The following is a 20,929-nucleotide window of genomic DNA, read 5'->3' as shown; positions in this document are numbered from 1 at the left end:
GAGGGATATATTCAAATTGATTTCTGGATTTGCAGATACCAGAAGGAAGCCCTCTGGGGAGCCTTGCTTACATGAAATGTTTGTTGAACTGTGGCAGTGTATTGCTAGGACTGTGTAAGGGAACACTTCAAGTTTTTGGAAGCTCTCATCTGTAGAAGAAGCTTTCATTGACTTGCATGGTTTTGATGGGTGCATAAGCATTGAAGTGGGGCTTTCATTCTGTTTGTTTTTCCAATTTTATTTTTGTTGCTTAAAATAACAGCACCTGTGCCTTTATGATAAGATCCTGGGATTTTCATTTGCCTTTACTTCTGTTTGCCTATTCTATTTTCTCCATTTCCCCACATAAGGTTTGAGGAAAACAAAATGTGGTACAAAGGTGTTATATTGATGTGGCTTTTAGGTCTTTTTTTGGCTAAAATGTGCCCCATCTGAAGTCACTCGGGTTGCCCATTAAATCAGGAAACATTGCTGAACATATTCCTTTCTAAAAGCTGTTGGATTCAGCTGGTGTAACTTCAATAGTCTGGGGTTTAGTTTAGTTTCTGTTCAATTTTGTCGTGTGTTACAGTGTCCTACGCTGTCCCCACCACCCCAAATAAGTCTGAATGAGAAATAAAAGGCAGCTTGCTCTCGAATCTCTTTCTACCAGGGCCTTATGAGATGGTGTGTATTTATTTTGGGATTAGAATTATTCCAAATGCTTCTTAAGGATATTTTGAAGTGCGGTGCGTGATTCCAAATAGTTAAGATGCATATTTCTCTCCTTCTTATTTCCTTACAGTCTAATGAAAAGTTACGTGTCGGTGAATGTGATATGATTAACATGACTGATAGGAAAGAGTACTTGCAAATTTTATTTTTGGTACACAGTTTTCCTTCCTCAAAGGCTTCTGGCCTTATGTTAAATTATTCTTTACTGGTGAGAGGCGTGTAGGCTTCACAGTTTTGGATATGTAAGTAGAAATGTGAGTAAAGCCCCCAGTGTGCATTTCTAGGTTACACTGCTGCCTAACGCAAATTCTGACTTCATGGTCTGCGCGGTTTGGCAGTGCTGGCAGTGCTGCAGCATATCAGGACTGAAGCACTTAAAGTTTTCATTACAATTGTAACTCTCTGCTGGAACTTGTAAATCTTTTAAATAATATTCTGCAGTGTTTTTACTTCTAATGCAACTCCCTTGCCTTAGTCCTCATTGAATTTTGTGTGAATGGCATAAAAATAAAACACTAGTTGCAAAGAAATACAATAACATGTTAAAATAAGAATTCTTTCTAATCAGTGTGAAAAGTAGCATGGATTAAGATGCATGCTTATTCTTCTTTCAGGACACGTGATTCACTTTGTCTTTTATCCACTGACCACTTAATGCCCTTAAACCTTTCTTCTGGTTCACTGTATGGTCCTAATTGTTGCTTTTGTGCACTTTTGTGTTTCACAGTTGTTCCTGTCATTTTGAAAGCTTTGACATACGATGAGAAGAGGGGGTCGTGCAGCGTGGGTTCCAACGTGAGAGATGCAGCATGCTATCTGTCCTGGGCCTTTGCTCGTGCTTATGATCCCTCAGAACTGATACCATTTATTAATCAGATTTCAAGGTAAGTTGCTGCAATAATAAACTAAGCTACTTCGGGTTAATTTTTGTTGTCTGCTCACAATTAAGGAGGAGATAGGTGTTAACAGAGTAATGTAATGCTGTATCTCCTAGTGGCTAATAGTCACAGAGCTAATTCTCTATCTGTAAGATATTTAAAATAAGACCCTGGCCACCAGTGGTAGGGGAAATGTCTTAACGCTTAAAAAGTTTCTGGTGTGTCCCACTTAATGTGAATTAAATTCATTCATCTCTAGACATTATTCTCCAAGGAATGGATTTTTTTTTTAATATCAGCAGCCCAGACACCTTTGTCTCTCTTGGAGGAGTTTTAATCAGTAGTCATTCAGTATTACCTTAATAAATAAATAAGTAAAAAAATTTGGACTATACAGTGATTTTAGGTCCTGGGTGCCTCATTCTATTTTTAGGTCTTGTTTCTAGATTGCTGACAGAACTGTTTCAATCACATTGAGACTAGCTTGTTTGGAAACACGGGACTGCGTACTTAGCTCAGCAGGTGCCCAAAGAAGATGAGACTTGTTCTTTCTTCTTTAAAATCTGTTTTGAAAGCTTTTGGGGATGGTCTGTCAGCCCTACAATATCCACTGTTAATTCTTTATCCTAGCACACCTTCTCCTTGCTGGTCTCTGTCATTCTTCGTCCTTGTATTCTTGCTTTCCCATGCTGTCCTTTTCACGCGGGGTCACAGGACGGTGGTGGTACTTGCCCTTGGCATTTTTTGAAACTTTGATAAAATCTTTCTGTCTAAGCATCTGCTGTCACATTTCTTGAGGGCAAATGCTATTTTCCTTCCTCCTTTTTTTTTAAGCTGTAATGTCTTTTCTCCAAACTGAAAAGGCAAGAAGTGTCTGATAAAGTAGTGTTGTGGTATTTTAATGCATTTCATCCTCAGATGAGTTAGAGACTCAAGGAGAGGTGTAATACCAAGCTGAGCGAGAACACGAGGCCATCCATTGCTTCTGGTTGATTTTCAGGAAGAGAAGTTGGGACTAGGAAACACCCGTTTCAGTTAAGCATGCTAGAAATAGTGAAGCTTGCCATAGTGAGTTGTTACGGAAATAACTATTTTCAAGGCTGAAGCTGATTTCACTGTAAGTTACGTATGGACTTGTTAACATAAAGATGTTCTTGCACAATAAAATAATAGCGATCCCATCTTGGTTTGTTACTAATCTAACCACCTTTTTTTTTTTTTTTTAAATCTAACCAGAACAGATGATGGTAGCAATGAAGGCATAGTGACAGGAGGAGCAGAATGTTACCACAAGTTCTAACAGACTGTTATAAGCTGTGCAAGGTTATTTACTGCTATCTTTAACCTGGTAAAAATACATTTATATTCAGGCTGCAAGCTGATGTCAGGAGGAGTGCAGCCATACCAATAGTAAGGTCTTGCTCAAAACTAGTGCTTTTTGTAGATTTGGTCAACAGCCTCAATGAAGTAAATCCTCTCTTTCCATCCTCTTAGTTGAAAAACTTTAAAGTTTCTTTAAGGTCTGCCAAGCTTGTTCCGTGTTCCATTGAAATATAAGGCCTAAGTACAAGCTTATTTTCTGTCCTTCTATTTATCAGAATTTTTCTTCTGTTTATGATGCTTTGAGCAGTATGTTTCTTTTACTCCATCTACCCTACCATGGTAGGTCCATATGTTAGGTACAAGCTCACCTTTTTGATTTTACCTGATTTGTGGCTTTTTGTTTTACTGTCACAAAGCTTTTGGACAACTATAAATACTGTGTTTCTGAGAGAGCTCCTGTCTGTTATCTTTCAGTTTGTTTTGGAAACAAATTCTTCTCCTTTTTCTACATAAGGTGATACACATTAACACTGTGGCTTTGCCACTTGCAACTTCACTTGGAAGGAATAAGTTGGAATGGGGAGAAACACAGGGTGGAGTGCAGAGGGGAAGCTGAGAATTTATTTTCAGTTGCAAAGTGTTGTGGTTTATATATGTTTAGTTTTAGAACAAAGCTGCACAATATTTTATCTGGTATTAATGCCATAGTAAAGTTCTGCTGAAAAATCTTTGTAGTTACGTTGCCCATACCTTCTCAAAATACGATCAGGTCTTGAAGGTAGATTTGCCACTCCAAAGAGAAATGATGGAAAAAAATATTCAAATACAGTATGACACACAGTTTCACCTATTGTGTCAGCAAGCTGATAATTACATACAGCTCTTTTTTTTTTTTAATCTAGCCTTAGGTGTGTCACTCTTTTACTTAAAGAAGAGTCATACTTCTAGCCACAAGCAAATTGTTGCTGCCCTCAAAAAATGCAGAACTCAGCATCTTGAAACAAAGTACATGATATCCACTGTGAGCTGAATTACACAGCAAAAACATCTGTATGAGAATGCAAACTATTAGATTTGTATGGGGGGGAAAAAACCAAACAATAAACCAAAAAATTGTTTACCTGAAAACTTATAACTTCAAAAGATGTGATGTGTGACTGAGATCCTGAACTGTTTGCTTTGTCACGGGGCTAGAAATTGTGAATGGTTTGTCCTTCATTCATGGTCTTTGACACCGCTGTAGAGCTGGCTGGAAGAACCCAGGCAATGCTGGGCTTGGAACAGGAGCAGGTGGCTGCTTAGAGCACTCAGCTCGAGGGGCAGTGTGGCCATCGTGGCAGAGTAAGCACACTGAAAAACTGCTGGTAACCAGAAGGTGTTGGGTGGGTGTGACAGTGAGCAGCGATCTGATTCATGCCTTCCTGTTTCGTGTCACACTGGTGTATCTGGTCAGGAAACTCACATCAGTACCAAAGAGCTCAGGTCTTGCCCTGTGACCCGTTCAGACTGTGCTACAGCAGGTATAGAATAAACCACTGGCAGTTCAGTGCTGCTTTCTTGTTTTCCTTATCTTGTCTGCAAAGCTATAGGATTGTGTAATAGAAAGCCATTGTTTTTGTAGTCAGGGAATGTAAATATTCCACTTTTGACTAGTGAAAAAATCACCTTAAAGTGCAAAGAAATCCTGGTTTTTAATAAAATTGTGACAAGACTTTGAAATAAATAAATACCTATCTTCTAATTCAGTGGTAGCCGTTTCTTCTCTGCTTTCTTACAAGCGTTCTGTTATTAAGTAATGAAATGGTCTGTTAGAAAGGTAGACTGCTGTAGATCATAGATCAGTTTTCTTCTTTCCCAACCTTACCCCTCTTAGGAAAAAAAAATACAGATAGAGAATGCTTACTAGAAACACTTGCCTGAGAATTTTATTTTCTGTTTGTTGGTATTTTTCCTTATCCATATTTCAACAAGAAACTTTTTTTTTTTTTGTCCTGTTAAACTGGTTTCTAAAACTTTGCCTGATCTGTTGAAACTCCACGACCAAAAGAAGAAAGTTCTTGGCAGAGTTGATGAAATTTCACTTTTTAAGTGAAGTGAGGATCAGCTTACTACATTTGGAAATACTTGCATGCTATTCAGTTGCTATTCAGGTGTATCTTTATAAAACCATTGCTTGATTGATATTTTTTTCCTCTCCCAGTCTGCACACACATGCACTCTTTTTAAGCTCACTTATGAGGAAAGTTGAATACAATTTAATAACTTGGAGATACAGGTAATTTGATTCCTGTCCTCTTGGGTGTGGGAATTACTGTCTGTAAAGAGGCAGGTGCACATGAAGAAGCGGAGCTGTTTTGTTTAAAATCTAAACAAAAACTAAAGGGGAAAATGTTTTTGCTCTGATACGATTGTAAATTAAATTGTTGCTACCTGTCATAAAAAAAAAAAGGAAAATGCACTTTTGCTCTTTTATACAATTGTAAATTAAGTTGTTGCCACCTGTCATAATTATATGAAACCATTGCATAGTCAGAATATAGTTTTATTTAACGCTCGATGGCTTAGGTAATCAATAAATTGGTCATTATTTAGAAAGATCTAATTGCTGTCCAGCTCAGCAGAATACGAATACAAGTAGTGCATGCAATGCACTGCAAGGAGTGCAGGCAGCTTTGCCTTCCCTGCGGTGCTGCGTTGTTTTTGAAGAGGGAAATAAGGAAGGTGTGGCTAGGGATAGATGATGTAGCGTGCTCCAGGGCAAGATTGTCCTGCAGAACTGGGGAAATCTGAAGCATTGCTTTGAGCTACATCTTATATCATGATGAAATATTGAGAATAGGTTTTTCTTTCATGTATTTGAATGTTGCCTTCAGAAGAGAGTTGTGTGCCTACTGTGTCTTGCACTTGTGTAAACTTATTTCCTGCAGGGACATCAGATGCCTTTTTTTAAACAGCATTGTAATGTGCAATTCTGAAGCGTTTTCTTTGTTGTTCTTTTCTACATCTTTTTACCCCAGAACTGTGGGGTTGAAGTAACGCACTGAAGGTGCCAACGTCTTTATCTTTGTGACTCTCTGTTCAGCAAGAGAAACTGTGAGAGTGGGACTGGTTACTGCATTTCTCCTTCAGCTCTTCCCTCTGCCTCTCTAAGCAGCAGGTATTAAACCTGAGTCTGGTCTGAAGGGCCTTCTCCCTTACTGCTCATAGAATGGCTTAGGTTGGACGGGACCTTAAAGATCATTGAGCCCCAACCCTTTGCCGTGGTTAGGCTGCCAACCACTAGATGAGGCTGAATATGAGACAGACGCCATATGATACTTCTTTTCATGAGAAGATTCATTTGATTAACTGAAGTGCCTGTCTTGTCCCATGGCACCAATATAGCCCTGCACGTAGTCCTCGCAGAAGCAGCCACTTTTGCTTCTCCTCCTCTGTTGCTCCTGCAGATGAGCATCGCACAGCTGCAAGGTGATAAAGCGAATGGGGTAGCTGCTCTGGTTTTGAAAAAAAAACAAGCAAACAACAAAACAACATCTAGCACAAGACAAATTAATTGAGCCAGATCTGCTTTCATCACCCAGTTCAGCGGATAGCCCCAGCTGGGGGACTGGCACGGCGTGAAGAGGGCTGGCTGCCACAGCAGCTCTCAGCAGGCTCCCTTCCCATTCTGCTCTTGCCTCCTTTTTTAACTTGTGATGATTGTTATGCTTTCCCTCCTCTAACGTTGTAGTAAGGGAGGGAGTCAGACTTTTCCCTTTTTTGGGTTCAGGAAGGAAATTTTGTTTTTGTGCCAAATTGGCAAGAGGTTTGAGAGTTTATTTTTTCTGCTTCCCACAGCTTCAGGGTGGTATGTTTGAATAGTAGTATATTCTCAGAAGTTAGCAGTATTATAAACTTCTAGCTGCTTGTAACTAAAATAGTGTACCTGCTACAGGTGATAAAGGAAATCCAGATTGATTTTCTGGCACATCTGGCACTCAGGGCAGAGGGTAACCTGAGATTTCTGTGTTCTGCTGTCCGTCACCTGGCTGGGCTCTGCTGTCTGATTCTTTCTGGCTTGTGGGGAAGGAAATGAGATCAGCACTGGGCTGAGGAAGCGAGCTGGTAGCGTGCTCTGAGTGCTGGTGGCTTTCCTTGGAGCCAGCTGAGTGAGTGCTTGGGGGAGAGGGAAAGGAACAGGGGAAAAAAGCAAGAATTATCAATAAACTGAGGGAATGTCAACTTGCTTTTTGAAATCCTTTTGTGTTCGTATTGTACCCTCAGCAGCTGCTTGCCGTGCTCACAGGCTAAATGTATCTCAGTGAACTACAGAAGTGTTTCATAGAGACTGCAAGATGCAAAGCCATTCTTTGCCCTACCTGTTAGCAGTCAGGTGTGGTACGCTGCAGACAAGTCAGGACATGACTCTCTACCTAGCTTAAAAAAAAATCCCACTTTGTTTGACATAAACAGTTTCTTTATGTTAGGAAATCCTGGTGGAGTATCACATAAACTCCCACGACAATGCAGACAGGTGAAGACACCTTTAACATGTTTCATCTTAGCCACGTTGCTTTCCTTGCTAATCCGTGTGTTATAGCAGACTGCCTGCATTTTAAAATATGATTTAGCTCGAAACAACTATTCATGCAGTTTGATAAGCTTAAAATACTCGGATGCAATGACTGCAGTATGATTTATGATTATAATAGGGCTGGGGAGTTATGACCAAATTCCTTTTGTTCTTCTTAAACACAGTTTTCAGTTCTAGCACTGAACAGCGCGGGTGGCATCGCAGAGCATGTCGTTTTGCTGGTTTTACTTACACTGGTTTGTCTTAAGGTAACAGAAGTAGAAAAAAATCAAAAAGTACAGTTTAATTACAAACAGAAACATTGGCCAGAAACTCACGTTGTGTATAATAACCTGAAACTGTTGTCCATTATATGTAACAAACCAGATTTTAAGTCTAAATGCAAAGTGTAAGGAGCAGTATTCGTTCTCCTTTTAACATTTGTTGTTTGGAAAGACTTACATAACTTGTATAAGATTAATATATTAAAATTTAATGCATGTTTCCTTACATTTGCCTCTAAGTGTCTCTTTTGGCCACAATCAGAGACAAAACAATAACTTAGAAGAAATTTGGTATGACCTAGTAAAGCTCTTCTGAAATTCTCTGCAACACTTAACTTTATGGTGCCTCTGACATATAAAGCCTCCACTCTGCATTCTCATCTTCATGGTTTGATGACATTTCAGTGTTTGTTTTCTCGGAAGAGCACAATATGGAGATGTTGCACAACAGACAAAATGATGTTTTATCGCATAGCCCATATAATTGGAAACCTCAGGCAGAACTTGGCTCCTTTTTGCTTTCCAGGGTTATTCCCAACTAGTTTCTTAATTTCTCTTCTATAATCGAAAGTATATACTTCTGAAGTGTTCTTTTCTAAAAGATTTTGAAGTTCCTCTGTATGCTAGGGTAGGAAATCAGCAGACATAAGAAAATGATGTTTGACCCAGCCCACTTTCAACAGTTAGCCATGCAAGCGTCTTCCTAATGGAATGCGTCATAAACATTTGCTCTTCCAGTCCCAGAAAGAGCTCCTTTTGTCTTGTAGTTGCACAATGTCTGTGTGGCAGGGAGATGCTCATGCAGATAGCAGCAGGAAAGCACCCACTGCCTTTAGAATAATTTTTACACCTCTGTAGTAAAATATTGAATTCACTGGGGTTTATTTTCAAATTCATTCTTGCTTTCTGTCTCTTGTTTTCCTTACTGGAGATAATCAGTACTTCCTCTGTGTGTTCAGTTTATGCATTTCAGTGAATTTTAACAACACAGTATTCAGCACTGTAGGAAAGTGATAGCCACTACCCAGGGAAGTTTGATATTATCAGTGTAATTAATATCTTTATGCTAAAGCAATGCTATGTAGAATTACTTTTGAGCTGGTATTTATTTCCTGTTTTGCCTGGAGACAATAAGTAATGTAATGAAGAGTTTCAGAGTTTGAAAGGAATAATTTTCTGCTTAAATGATCCTCCTGAAGTGATGTTTATTTGTCACTGGAGTTAATTGAATGCTGGAGGTGGATTTCTAAGGCTGCAGACTTCATGTCCTGGGATGTATTCTCTCTTCTGTTCCGTGGCACCTTTTTAAAAGCAGTTCTGTTGATGTAAAAGTAATTGAACTATGATGGAATACCAGACTTCATGCACAAAGAAATTTTTGTATAATCATGTATCCGCAGGTTGCCCTTAATTTTTTTTTTTCAATTTATTTTAAAGTGTCACTATTTTATTTGCATATTGTTTTTTGATACTTAAAGCATGTGATTGTACTTGTACAGATAGACAAAAGTTTCTGTTGCTTAACTTGTCGTTTTGCTTAAGCCTTACCTAAGACTCGCCGTGTATTTGGATATTGAGAAATTGTATTTCCAAGTTTAACTTAAAATTGCAATGAGTCTCACATGAGAGATATTAGATATGTCCAACTTTTAAACTTGCTAGATTTAAAATATAAAACTTCCTCTGAAGTTAAATGTATGTGCATATTCTTTCAGCTGTTTTGCTTTGGTAGAATGACAGTTGTCTGCTTATTCTGTGGAAAGTCCACAGCAAGCTACAGAAGCTAAAAGATGTCCTACCATAGGTAGCTAGAAAGGACATGGTTATTTCAGCCCAAATTATAGCTGAGATGTGTATTTATAAGAAATAAGCTCTCTAGTGTGAAAATTTTGAGTGTTCTGCTAAGTGCTGAAATGATGACATTGCACAGTTCTTCTTATTTTTGGTACTTACAATCACTATTTATTTCCTCAGTGCTTTGGTTATTGCTGCAGTGTTTGACCGTGATGTTAACTGCAGAAGAGCTGCTTCTGTAAGTTACCACATTCTAACTTACATGTTTCTGGTTGCTTGGGTTTTTTGTTCTATTCTTTAATTTCATGATTTGTAGCTCTGGTGTGTTTTCACCTGAGACTCCAGTTATAAGCAAAACACATATGAGCAAAAAAATGCTTTTTAAATCCTTGAGAAATATGGTGTGAATTTAGATTTTAAATGAAATAATCCACGGTTGCATATCTTGATTTAAGGCCACAGTTCACAGCCTGCTGTATTGTTGTCATGTTGGATAAGATAAAATACCTAAGAGCTATTTGGCATTTTCTAGTCAAAGCATAAAAGACAAAAGGATTTGTAATGTACAGCTCCTGTATTGTATGGGAGTCACCGAGATGGTAAGCTGTATGAAGACACGTTTTTCTACTTGTTCATCCACTGTTAACTCTGTAGTTGCGTTGTTGAAAAACAAGTTGAAAAATTCTAGAATAATATTTCTCCTTCAATCTAAACTCAAAATATTTTCAGTTATTTTACAAAACTCTTTCCATAATAGTCCATATAATCCATAAGACTGAACAATTTTAAAGAAAGTGATACGTCTGTTAGGCAGAAATTACTGCCTGTTCAATAGGACTGACAGCAAAGTTTATTCTGTGAATTTTTGTGTAAAAAATAGGTAATGCTGTTGAGAATTGGGAAAAAAAAAGCATGATTCTTCTGAAGAGAAGGGAATTTGTGAGGGATAGAAATTTAGAGGAAGAAAGAAGGAACATCTTATTTTTGAAGATCTAAGTGCGTCGTATATATTGCATTTGCTTTCTAGTGAATAAAAGTAAAAAGAAAAAAGTTCCTGTTTCGACAGTTTAAAGAAAAATTATCGTGCAAATTGAAAAAAAGAACCCTATGAGTGCACTGACAGCTGTTCCTGTGAAGCAAACACAGGGCCAAACGATGCCTGTCCCAGCACCAGGTGTCTGCAAGAACAAACTTCCCTGTGAATGCCTTAAAAAAAGAAAAAGAAAAAAAAAAAAAAAGGAGAGATCCCTGGACAGCATCCGTATTTTTCTAGCCACACCTCTGCTTCAGAGTCTAAGCCATTGATTGAAGCTGCAGCAAAACTGCTGGTGAAGTGAGTCAGCTGCTCGTGCAATTGTAGCACAAAGCACCTTGTCCAAATAGGCTTACACCAAAGAATGGAAGCTGAGGTGCTGCAGGTTGCTGAGCACTGATAGCACATGTTCTTTGCATAATGTGTGGGGGACAAACGACTAGAGCTACTTCTCCCCTAGACTTCAGCTCCTACATTGGAGAAACTGTAGAATTTACCATTCTTGGCTATTTAAGTTACTTTATCCAAATAAAATCCTTAGAGACAAACAAAAGCAGCTTAACTGAGAGCTATGCAAACCATTAAGAAGTGCAGAATAATAGAATCTTCTTCCGTATTTCAAGTGAATACAGAACATAGTACAGACATTCTCTTGTCACTTTCTTCTAGTTTAAACCAGGCTATCAAGAACTCTGCAATTTCATTATTTCCAATCAAAAAAGGGTTTTTTGTTTTTTTTATTTGTAAATTCTGATTTAAAGCTAGTCAGAATTTGGAATAGTTTTGATGGATAGCTATGCAAGTATTGAAACTTTTTTTCTCATTTTAGAAAGTCAGGCAAAGAAATATTTTGTGTTTTCCAGGCATTGCTACAGTTTTGAAGAAAAATACCTGGGAGCCTTAATTATTCCCAGTCACTGCATAGTTAAATACATGTTTAAATAAACAACGCGTTTTACTAGATTTTCCATCTATTACAATATGCAACGTATTCTAACGTGGAGCACGAATAAAACAAACAGCATATAGAGATATTTTGAACCCCGAGGTTAGGGAGAATAAAACCAAGACTGTTGTGACTACCCTTGTGAAGCTCTGGAAACATTCTGAGCCGACTTCTGCAACTCTTTCATGAATAATCATTGTAAAGAATGATTGCATGAATGAGAGACCTTGGATAAGGCCCCATTCTGCTCTGGCATGTTTGGGAAGGGGTTTTCTTTCCTTTTGGTTGGTTGGTACTCTAAAATCATAGCTTAGGGAACATTTCAGTACTTTAAAACAACATTTCGAGGCAAACTGAGTACTTACCTCAAAAGCTACAAAATTGATATATATTTATCATAAGGCAATGCTAACAACTGCCTTTACAAGTAGTGGTTAAAATTCTATGCTTTTTAATAGATAAACTATTCAATTGGATCTAAATTAACATGTAAATTAGCTGTTTAAAATACATCAGATGAATCCTAACCATTTCTGCCATGCTGCTGGACTTGGATCTTCTTCACCTTCATGATCATCTTTCTAAATGAGTTAGAAATTGAAATGGTGATACAATACTGAATCTTTAATTCCAGTATTATGTAAAAATACATAGTGAGATCTTTTTGTACAGTAGCTGTTCTGCTCCACTATTGTCTGTAGGCCCCTACACAGCTTTTTCCAATGATTTTACCACAGTTTATTTTAGTGCTGGGATAGACTGCAAGTAGAATAAAACTTCCACTGTTCTGAAACCAGAACTATCTTCTTTTTTGATCTTAACCAAAATAAAGTCTTTATACATTTCATGTCAGTAATGCACCAGTCTGAACATATTTTAAAGAAATTGTAATGAAGCTATTAAACTCTTAAATCTCTTGGATATGGTAGTTTAGTGTATCATCCTTGCTGAGACCTTCCAGCACCGAGTAAAAGGGTCTGTGTAGCTTAAATGGGGATCTAAAGTGTATGCAAGAAGGAATAAATGATGGAGGATGACTTGAAAGGATATCCTTGCAAATCCTGTCTGCGGGCCTAAGCTGGTAGAAAGGTAAGGAGTAGGGAAAAAAAAAAGGCATCAGAAACTGTGCTGCAGCATACAATAATGAGAAAATCCAGGGCATTGCTACAGCTTATGTTCCTGTTCTGGAAGGCTGCTGTATGTGTTGCCCAAGGGTGTATCTACACTGCAGTCACAGCAGAGGACGGCCCATGCGGTGCTGCCTGAGGGAATCCTAAAGCAGCTAGCTCTGGGCACTGCTAATGGGTGAAGGTGGGCTCCAGAACCTGCCTAGGAGGAGGGGAAGCTGCTGAGAACTGGCCCGTGCTGGCTGTCCTGCGATGGATGTGCTGTGAGCAGCAGCTGAACTAGCCTGGGCAGGTCTGCAGGAACTGCAGTCATTATCCTAAACAGACCTAACCTCAGAGCGCAGTGGGAGACAGGTTTCATGATGCCTTGTTTCACTGTGTTCTGGGTGCTTGCTCCATATGTAGAATACGATACCTTGGTGGGCTTAACCTTTTGTTTTTACAGGTGGATTACCATGTGTATCATATTTATGTAGGAAATAGAGAAGCTCTTGTTTGTCAAAGTTCTTGAGGCATTTTCAGAAAAGATTGGGACTTCAGCATACTCCTGCATATGAAATACAGTTGTCAGGTGGCAAATGCTGACCCTTCCTGGAGACTTCTGTTTGTAGATAAAGCGACATTACAAAAGAGAAGTGTCCAATAATGGATTCTTCTCTCTGAAAGGAGTTAAAATCTAGGTACATCTTTGTTGTGATTGTATATCCTTCTGAGGAAAAATGGAGGCTTTTTTTTTTAAGAGAGAAATGTCAAGGGCTAGTAGGGATTTATGGATTATGGAGTGGATTTCGTTCTATTCACAGTACACATAGATGTTAATTTGACGGTCATATTGAAATTGGCAAGATTTTGAGTTTCTTCAATGCAGAACACAACAAATGTGCAGAAATCTTGCCTTCAGGTTTTGTAACGTCAGTGTTTCAACATCATTTCAGATTGTGTTTTTCCAATAAGTATTGTGTTCCTAATATTATTTGTCTGAAGCACTGGTTGACCAAGAATCACGCTTTGCCTGCTGTAATCCAGTGATGTTGAAGTAGTTGGACAAATGTGAGCTGTCTCAATTTCTGTTGTCTACAGGTATTGACTTCCAATTCTAGTGCGAAGCCTTGTGTCAGTGCTCAAAAGCGCTCCTGTGGGTGTGACTAATTTAATAAACTTGCATTCTTAAACTGCTGTCATGCAGCGTACGACTTTAAGAACACCAGAGCATAGAGACGCTGAAACAAAAAAGCCCTGTGGGCTTGTTCTATTAACAAAGCCTACTTTATTTAAAAAAGAAAAGCCATGGGTCATTATATTGTTGTGTGTTTTGAATTCATCATCTGGTGTTTATCAAAAAGCAAACCTGACTCGTTTTGGTGTGTTTGTTCTCTGTTCTTCAGGCTGCCTTCCAGGAGAATGTTGGGAGACAGGTACGGTAACTTCCCTGCATCTTCATTCATTAGTGTGTCCTGGAGATTACTGTGAATGTGTAGTACCTCAAATCAGAATTAGACTGCGGCTTCAGAGAAGTGGAGTAGAAGAATGTTATAAAATACGTATTTTCACCGTCAGAAAACAGGTTCTTGTGGAGTGTTTTCCTGAGATGTGGGTTTTATTTTAGTGTGTTGGTTTTGGAAGAAAATGAGTTTTCTGGTCATTATAACTCACTTGGAAAAACAAAATCAGCACAGATAGCAGCTGTTCTACACTTTGTAAACTGCAATGCTCTTAAAGCAGGAAAAGCACAAGTTTTGATGATTCTTTTGTTCCATTGGCTTTCTAATTTTTAACATATGGAACAGCTGAAGTGGGCTTCACTTGCTGTGGTTTGGTGGTGTAACAACGAACTAGACTTTAGAGCCTTCAACACAATAATGCTACCATCACAAAGTTCTTGAGAAATCTGTTAATTTTGGAGGTACATAAGACTGTTGAGGAAAGTATTGTGGTAGGTTGCTGTGTAATTTAGCTGCACTTAAGCAGTTAAAAGGTTCAAATAACTTTGATTTGCAACTGTGCTGGAGAAACAAATAGGATAAGGATTTCAATTTCAGTTTCCTCATTTCTCATCAGGAATTAACAAAGCTGAAAATACAACTTAGAGGAAAATATAAAGGGTCGAAAATGGTTCATTTCATGGATTCTTCTGACATAGCAAGGCACATGAAGTTTAGGGCATGATTCAAGCAAATTTTTTCTTCTGTAAGCCGTTTTGTAAGGGATCTTTTTAAAATGCTGTGTCTAGCTTTCCCGGATATCATTCCTGAAGATCTCTGTTACAAGCCAGCATATTATTCCTTTAAAGCTATGGTTATTAAGCAGTGTGTCCGGAAGTACTGTATGTATTTCTAGATAGAATTAGGTTAATAGCAGAGAAAGGGTGAGAGACCAGCAGGAAGAGGGTAAGTATTTTTGATGACCTGACCCAACTAGGTCTGTGATAAGTAGGAGCCAGCTTGCTTCTTCCCTGGGTCTGTAGTTACTGCTCTGGAGAGGTAAGGGTTAGTCATCACAAAGCAACTCCTACTCATTCCACATCATGAGGCACTGAATGAAGTAAACACCTTACTGTGCCTGCAGTTCCAGGTGAGACAGGGCTCCTAGTGTTGTAAGTTTAGAAATGCTTTCATGGAGGAACAGTTTCATAGAGTTTTTTTTTTCTTATTGCTTTGCCAGTGGAGTTCAGTCTAAGTTAGTTTACAACCAGAAAGTAATGACACTGGTTTGATGCATTATTTGCATTTTTAATACTGATGGAATACCCAACAAATTTGGTAAATATGTTGGAATGTTATGGAGGAGTTTGTAGTAGGGTAACAGGTTGCCATGGCATGAAGAACAGTGACAGTCTCCCAGGTGGTTCCTGTAGAAGTTCAAAAGTTTTACTGACTGAACCATTGCCTACTGCCTAGGAAAAGGATTACTTCATCAGTGGATACACCCTCTATAGTGCTTCACCTGAATGTGATGTGTTGAAAGAGTCACCCTTTCTCTGAATTGGAAGGAGCTAAAACGTGTTCTCCATCTCAAGTCACAATGCTGATACTTAATAGGTGGAGAAAAAAGTTGACCTCACTTGCTTCCTGGTTGCTGCCTGCTTCACCTTTGCAATGGCACACGATCTGAATCTGAGAACTTGCTCTTATGGCCTCAGAAAAATAAGCCTTATAAATTACATTTAATGTAAGGGAAAACTCTGAAAAATTCAGATTTTGCTAGCGTAAATCTTGATAAATGCACATACATCTAATAAGACAAACTTATGTATTGGAGAAGTAAGTTCTAAGTATTTTGATGGAATAGAAACTGTTGGCTTTTTCTCTGAAGTTGTGACCTCCATATTCTTGAACTTGATTTTAGGAATTTCACTGCCTCGCTGACACACTGTGGCACTAAGACCTGTAGTGAGACAGCACCAAACTGGCTCACTTACAGCCCAGTTATAAAGAGCACGGTTCAACTAGCAGCTAGAATGGAAATTGTTTAGCTGCGATTTTCCTTACGTGCAACGTATGTTCTGACATCTTTCATTGTATGTCATCTTGTTTGGCTACAAATCATACTTAGGTATTTCTCATGTGTACGTTTTTCTCCCCAATCAGCATTTCATTAGGCTTTTTGAGTGTACATTCACTTAATCTTTGAGTTGCTAGGTCTTTCAGGTGGTGTCTTGGATGAGCCATAAATATTCTGTCTATTCTTGCTTCAGTCAGATTACAGACCTTGGTTTTTTGGACAGTTCGTGGTGTGCTTCCCAGAAAAAAGACCTCTGCAGTAACTGACAGCTTCCCACTGCTTGCACTATATGCTTCTTTAATTATTCAGGCTTAGATCTAAAGATATCTTCTACTGTTTTTGCATGGCTGTAACCTCATGTGGAAAGGATGAGTGAACTGTAAACAAACAAAACTGTATCATATCCAGAACCTGTACTTCCACATAGTCTTATTGCTTAAATATCATATGATTGTCCCTTTTGTAAATGAGCGTAGTGTCTTTCAGTTGGCTGTTTTCCATTTGCACTTAATTATGGCTTGTGGAGGCTGTGCTGCCTCCTCCGTTCCAAAGCGCAGCCATAATGTGTAATACTATATTAAATCAGTCATAACCAATCAAAATTCTGAGTATCTGACATCTTTCGATATTGTTTATATTGTAAAAAGGCAAATTTTAGGCGATGATGACATAGTTAGAATGATAATTAATTTTTTTTTTGGTGCTTAATCTTTACTTTTATACTCCACAAAACTCACAGCAGAAGCGTGTTCCTTCGCATAATTCAAAAAGGTGTTTATGTTTATCTAAACTTTTTACAGAGGTCATTTTTGTGCAGATAGACTGCATTCAGCAAATATATGTGGATGTGAGTTGAGAGTGTTCAGTTGCTACTGCATAGTTTGTTACCTGCTGCTGTTTGCTTTGCTTATAATTGACTTACAAGGGAAGCAAGACATTTTGCTGTTTGATATCTTCTATATCTTTGGTACAAGTGATTTAAGTGATGTTACTATAAATTAGAAATTAAATTGTATTTTCCAGTACTTGGACAGTAGTGGGAAGTAATTTTCAATGTGCTGCATATTCAAGAAATACTTTCCACTTCTTAATATCTTCTTTTTTTGTCCCCTCTTCCATGCAATGTTTGTAGGGCACTTTTCCGCACGGCATAGACATTCTAACTGCAGCTGATTATTTTGCTGTTGGTAACAGAGTTAACTGTTACCTGTCTATAAGGTAAGGATCTCTCTTATTTAATGAAATACTTGTCTGACTGCTTGACCGTACTATTTCTATTATCATTGTTTCTTAATAAATGAAATATTGATTTTTCTGTTTTCTGTATCTAATTATGCGTAAGACATGGTGAAAATGTGACCTTGATGTTTCTCCAACTTGTCTATGCAATCTGTTTGTAGAGGGAAAGTGAAAGAAGCAGGCGAGAGGCAATGTTCGTGGGCATCACGAAACTATCTGGGCAGGTAAAGACTAGAGAGGATTAAGGGATTTTGAAGAGTTGCAGCCAAATGGTGGCTGTTACAATTGCAGATAAGATTCCAACGTGGGTAAAACACCAAACTTACGCCCATTTAAAAAAAAAAATACTTTGCACAAGTTGTTGAATTTGTTGTTTCTGCAGAGAACCTTAATTTGGATGCTTATGTTTCTCCTAGATAGCGCAGTGAATCTCTAGGCACAATGTGCAGCCACTTCGAAAAAACAAACTATCAGTGCAGTGCGGAGTCTGCAAAGAGCGTAGAGGGAAGTGCCAGTTGTTGTGGTGCAGTTATAAATCAGTGGCTTGTCATGGAATGCTGTGTGCTGTTCTGGTCAGCTTTCTGCAAATGCTGGAAAGCTGAAGGAAGGGGACTTGGGGTGCACGCTCTGTGCACAGGATGACTAAATGAACCAGAGACTGCACTTCCTCATGAGAAGATGAAAAAGACTGAGGGCTGGGTCCTAACTTCAGTTGTCTGCCTAACACAGACAGTCTGGCCTAGTTGTCTGGCCTCTCTGTAGGCAGCACAGAGAGGCAGGCACCTCCAGAAGGTGAATCAGGCCATTTTGAGATAGGTAAGATACATGGCCCTGTGGAGCTGTGTGTTGCTCGTAGAAGGTTACAGAGGTTCAAAGAGATTTGGTTCGTGGGGAATAGAAATAGCAAACACGGCTGTGATGGCTTCTGCTTCCTTTTCAGCTTCATAGCTTCTAATGAACATTTTTTTAAGATAACTGGCACTGAATGCCTTTGCGTCCTTGACTTTTTTTAAATTGATTTTTCCACCTCCATCTTGTCCCTTTTGTGGATAATCACTCTGGTCTGTTCCTGTCTGCACCTTTCACCTACTGTCTTTCCTTCCATGCTCCACACCCTCCTCCCACACGCTTCCCAGAGCTCCTGCCTGCAGAGCCGGGCTGGGCACACGCAGGGCTTGGTGTGCGCTGCTGCCCTACGCCGCCGGAGTGCCAAGGGGACTTCTGGAAGTCTGGCTTTCTACAATAGTTTAAAAAAAAAAAAAACAAAAAAAAAAACGTGCAAAATTAGCACACACCGTTTTTATTTGCTCTCTTTTATAATTTTAGTTTGAAGGCTATGTTGTCCCTGCTTCTTCAGAGCTGAATTGTTAACTTCTGTCTCACGCGTTCATTTATTACTCCGTTGTGATTTGGAGCGTGCAGTTCGTAGCATGATTCCTTGAGACCACATTCAGTGTTGTTAATCAAACTCGTTGTAAATTATTTGTCATCTCATCCATTACATTACTTGCTAAAATCTTTACCGTGTTGCTTTTTGAACAGGATATAATTATTTGGGTCAATACTTAATTATTTCCTTATTTTTGTCTGAGTTAACATCAAAGCAAAAGCTCGTAAGCATATATTTGTCTGCACAGAAAACACATATCCTTATGATGTGGTAGGAAAAATGGACCTTCCTGATCAGTAGGCCTTTAGGTGGTGGAATTGTTTATGTAGCTGGAGAAAGCTCGTTGAGGTTCCTGTTCCACATCTAGAATCTTCAGCTGTCTCTCCCTAACCCAGGTAAAAACCAATCTTGAGACACTGCGCATGCCAGTATGATGCCACTGTGCGAAAGGAAGCCATGCAGGCGTGAAAGTCTGTGCTAGTGAATCTACTCAGGGCAGTAAAGGCCTGATAAATGCATGCCAGTTTCTAGAGTTGAGTATTTTTTTGATAATAAGTGATATAGAGAGTCTGTAGCAGACTTTTTTTTATATATGTGCTATATATGTGTGTGTGTTGCTTATATCCTTCAAAATCTGTGTATTTTTACACTAGTTTTCATGCTGGTTGTCCTTTGGAGACTTTACCAGATGTTCTTTGGAAGGTTCAGCTCAAATATATTAATCAGTTTATGGGGATGAGGGTAGAGGAAAGCTAATCCTATTTTGTGTGAACCGGGATTAGAGAGGCTGTGAATTCAGTTCTGGGCTGTGTGAAAGTGGAGTTAAGGAATCATTTAGTTAACATGAAGAATAACCACTGGGATAGGTAAGTTCGTAAACTAAATAGAAAGGAGTACAAAAATCTTAGCAGTGGAACAGAAGAGCAATGAATGGTACCGTATCTGTGCTGGCAGCAGCTGGTCAGTGCAGCTGGCAGATTGCGTCTCGTCTCCCTCCAGCACTGGTACTTCCGCGTTGTGTTGGCTCAGGTGGCTGAGGTCTGTGCTGTGGATTTAAGGATTAACATGCAACAGTATTTAGTTTTCACTTTTCTTTCTAATTATGCATGTATTTACGGAACACTATTAAAGTTGCGGAGTCAATCACACAAAAAGATGAAAAGGTGAAATAAAGGTAATTCATGTGCCCTTGGTTTTGTCCTTTGGTGCATGCCACCTGGACACAAACGCATTCTACTGATTGTTTAGCTTTCCAAGACTATTGCAATTACATCAGATGTAATGAAAAGACAATTCACGTGGCTGCTGTTGACCTCAGCTGATGCTTCTGAAGATCGGAAAGCTCGTGTGGCTGTGAAGCCAGAGTTGTGCCGGCTGCCTGGCTAATTACTGCTGCCATTCCTTCACATCTTAGGTCTTGATTTTGCACCTTTACTATTTCTTGTCATAATTAACTTTTTATATGTTTGATTTTTAAAAAGAACAAATTGAAAACCATTATTCGATTTTAAATCATTGCATTTAGGGAATAAAGCACATTTCTATAACTTGATTTTACTGTGTCCTTACATATTAGCACACATTTTTTCAATCTAAAATTATGAAGGATGTTAAGATACACTTCTCAGTTTTCTGGAATGTAACAATGGGAAATGTGTATTTATTTTTGCTTTTCATTGCTGTCAAGGTTTTGGGTGGTGTAGTGCTTTTAAGGAGAATGTGAAAAACTTTTGCAAAAGTGATTTAAATATTTGACAGCGCTTGTCAAATTTTATTATTGTATTGTTTCATTCAGCTGCATCTCATCTGGGATAAGGCAGGATTAAACAATTCTTTTATTGCCTTAAAACTTGAGGATTTTTATCTTTGGAGCAGCTCATATTAAAATACACACAAATGTTGATTCTGTACTCTAACATATGAACCTTCTTTTCCAGTGTGTATATTGCTGGTTTTCCTGAGTATACACAACCAATGATCGATCATTTAGTTAACATGAAGATCAACCACTGGGATAGGTAAGTTCATAAAGTCTAATTGTACTCACATCCAGGAACTGATTTTTCTGCATGTGATGCATGCTGCTTAAAACACATTTTGTATGCTACTTGACTGAAGGAAACTGGACAAGAAGTAGTAGATGTCATC

The 20,929-nt window shown here is 38.6% G+C and overlaps 1 protein-coding gene across 1 annotated transcript in view; it reads left to right on the top strand.

The window, feature by feature from the left end:
* The window catches only part of TBCD (tubulin folding cofactor D), a 107,806-nt gene that overhangs the window by 46,290 nt on the left and 40,587 nt on the right, over nucleotides 1-20,929 (top strand). Inside the window, exons 14-18 of the mRNA XM_021415051.1 lie at nucleotides 1,442-1,598; nucleotides 9,726-9,783; nucleotides 14,037-14,066; nucleotides 17,285-17,370; nucleotides 20,719-20,799. Of these exons, the coding sequence (XP_021270726.1) occupies nucleotides 1,442-1,598; nucleotides 9,726-9,783; nucleotides 14,037-14,066; nucleotides 17,285-17,370; nucleotides 20,719-20,799 (412 nt within the window). The remainder of the gene's footprint in view (nucleotides 1-1,441; nucleotides 1,599-9,725; nucleotides 9,784-14,036; nucleotides 14,067-17,284; nucleotides 17,371-20,718; nucleotides 20,800-20,929) is intronic.

The sequence above is a fragment of the Numida meleagris genome, chromosome 17, assembly GCF_002078875.1.
Source record: "Numida meleagris isolate 19003 breed g44 Domestic line chromosome 17, NumMel1.0, whole genome shotgun sequence".
NCBI lineage: Eukaryota > Metazoa > Chordata > Aves > Galliformes > Numididae > Numida > Numida meleagris.
This window is presented reverse-complemented; position numbering and strand designations above follow the sequence as displayed.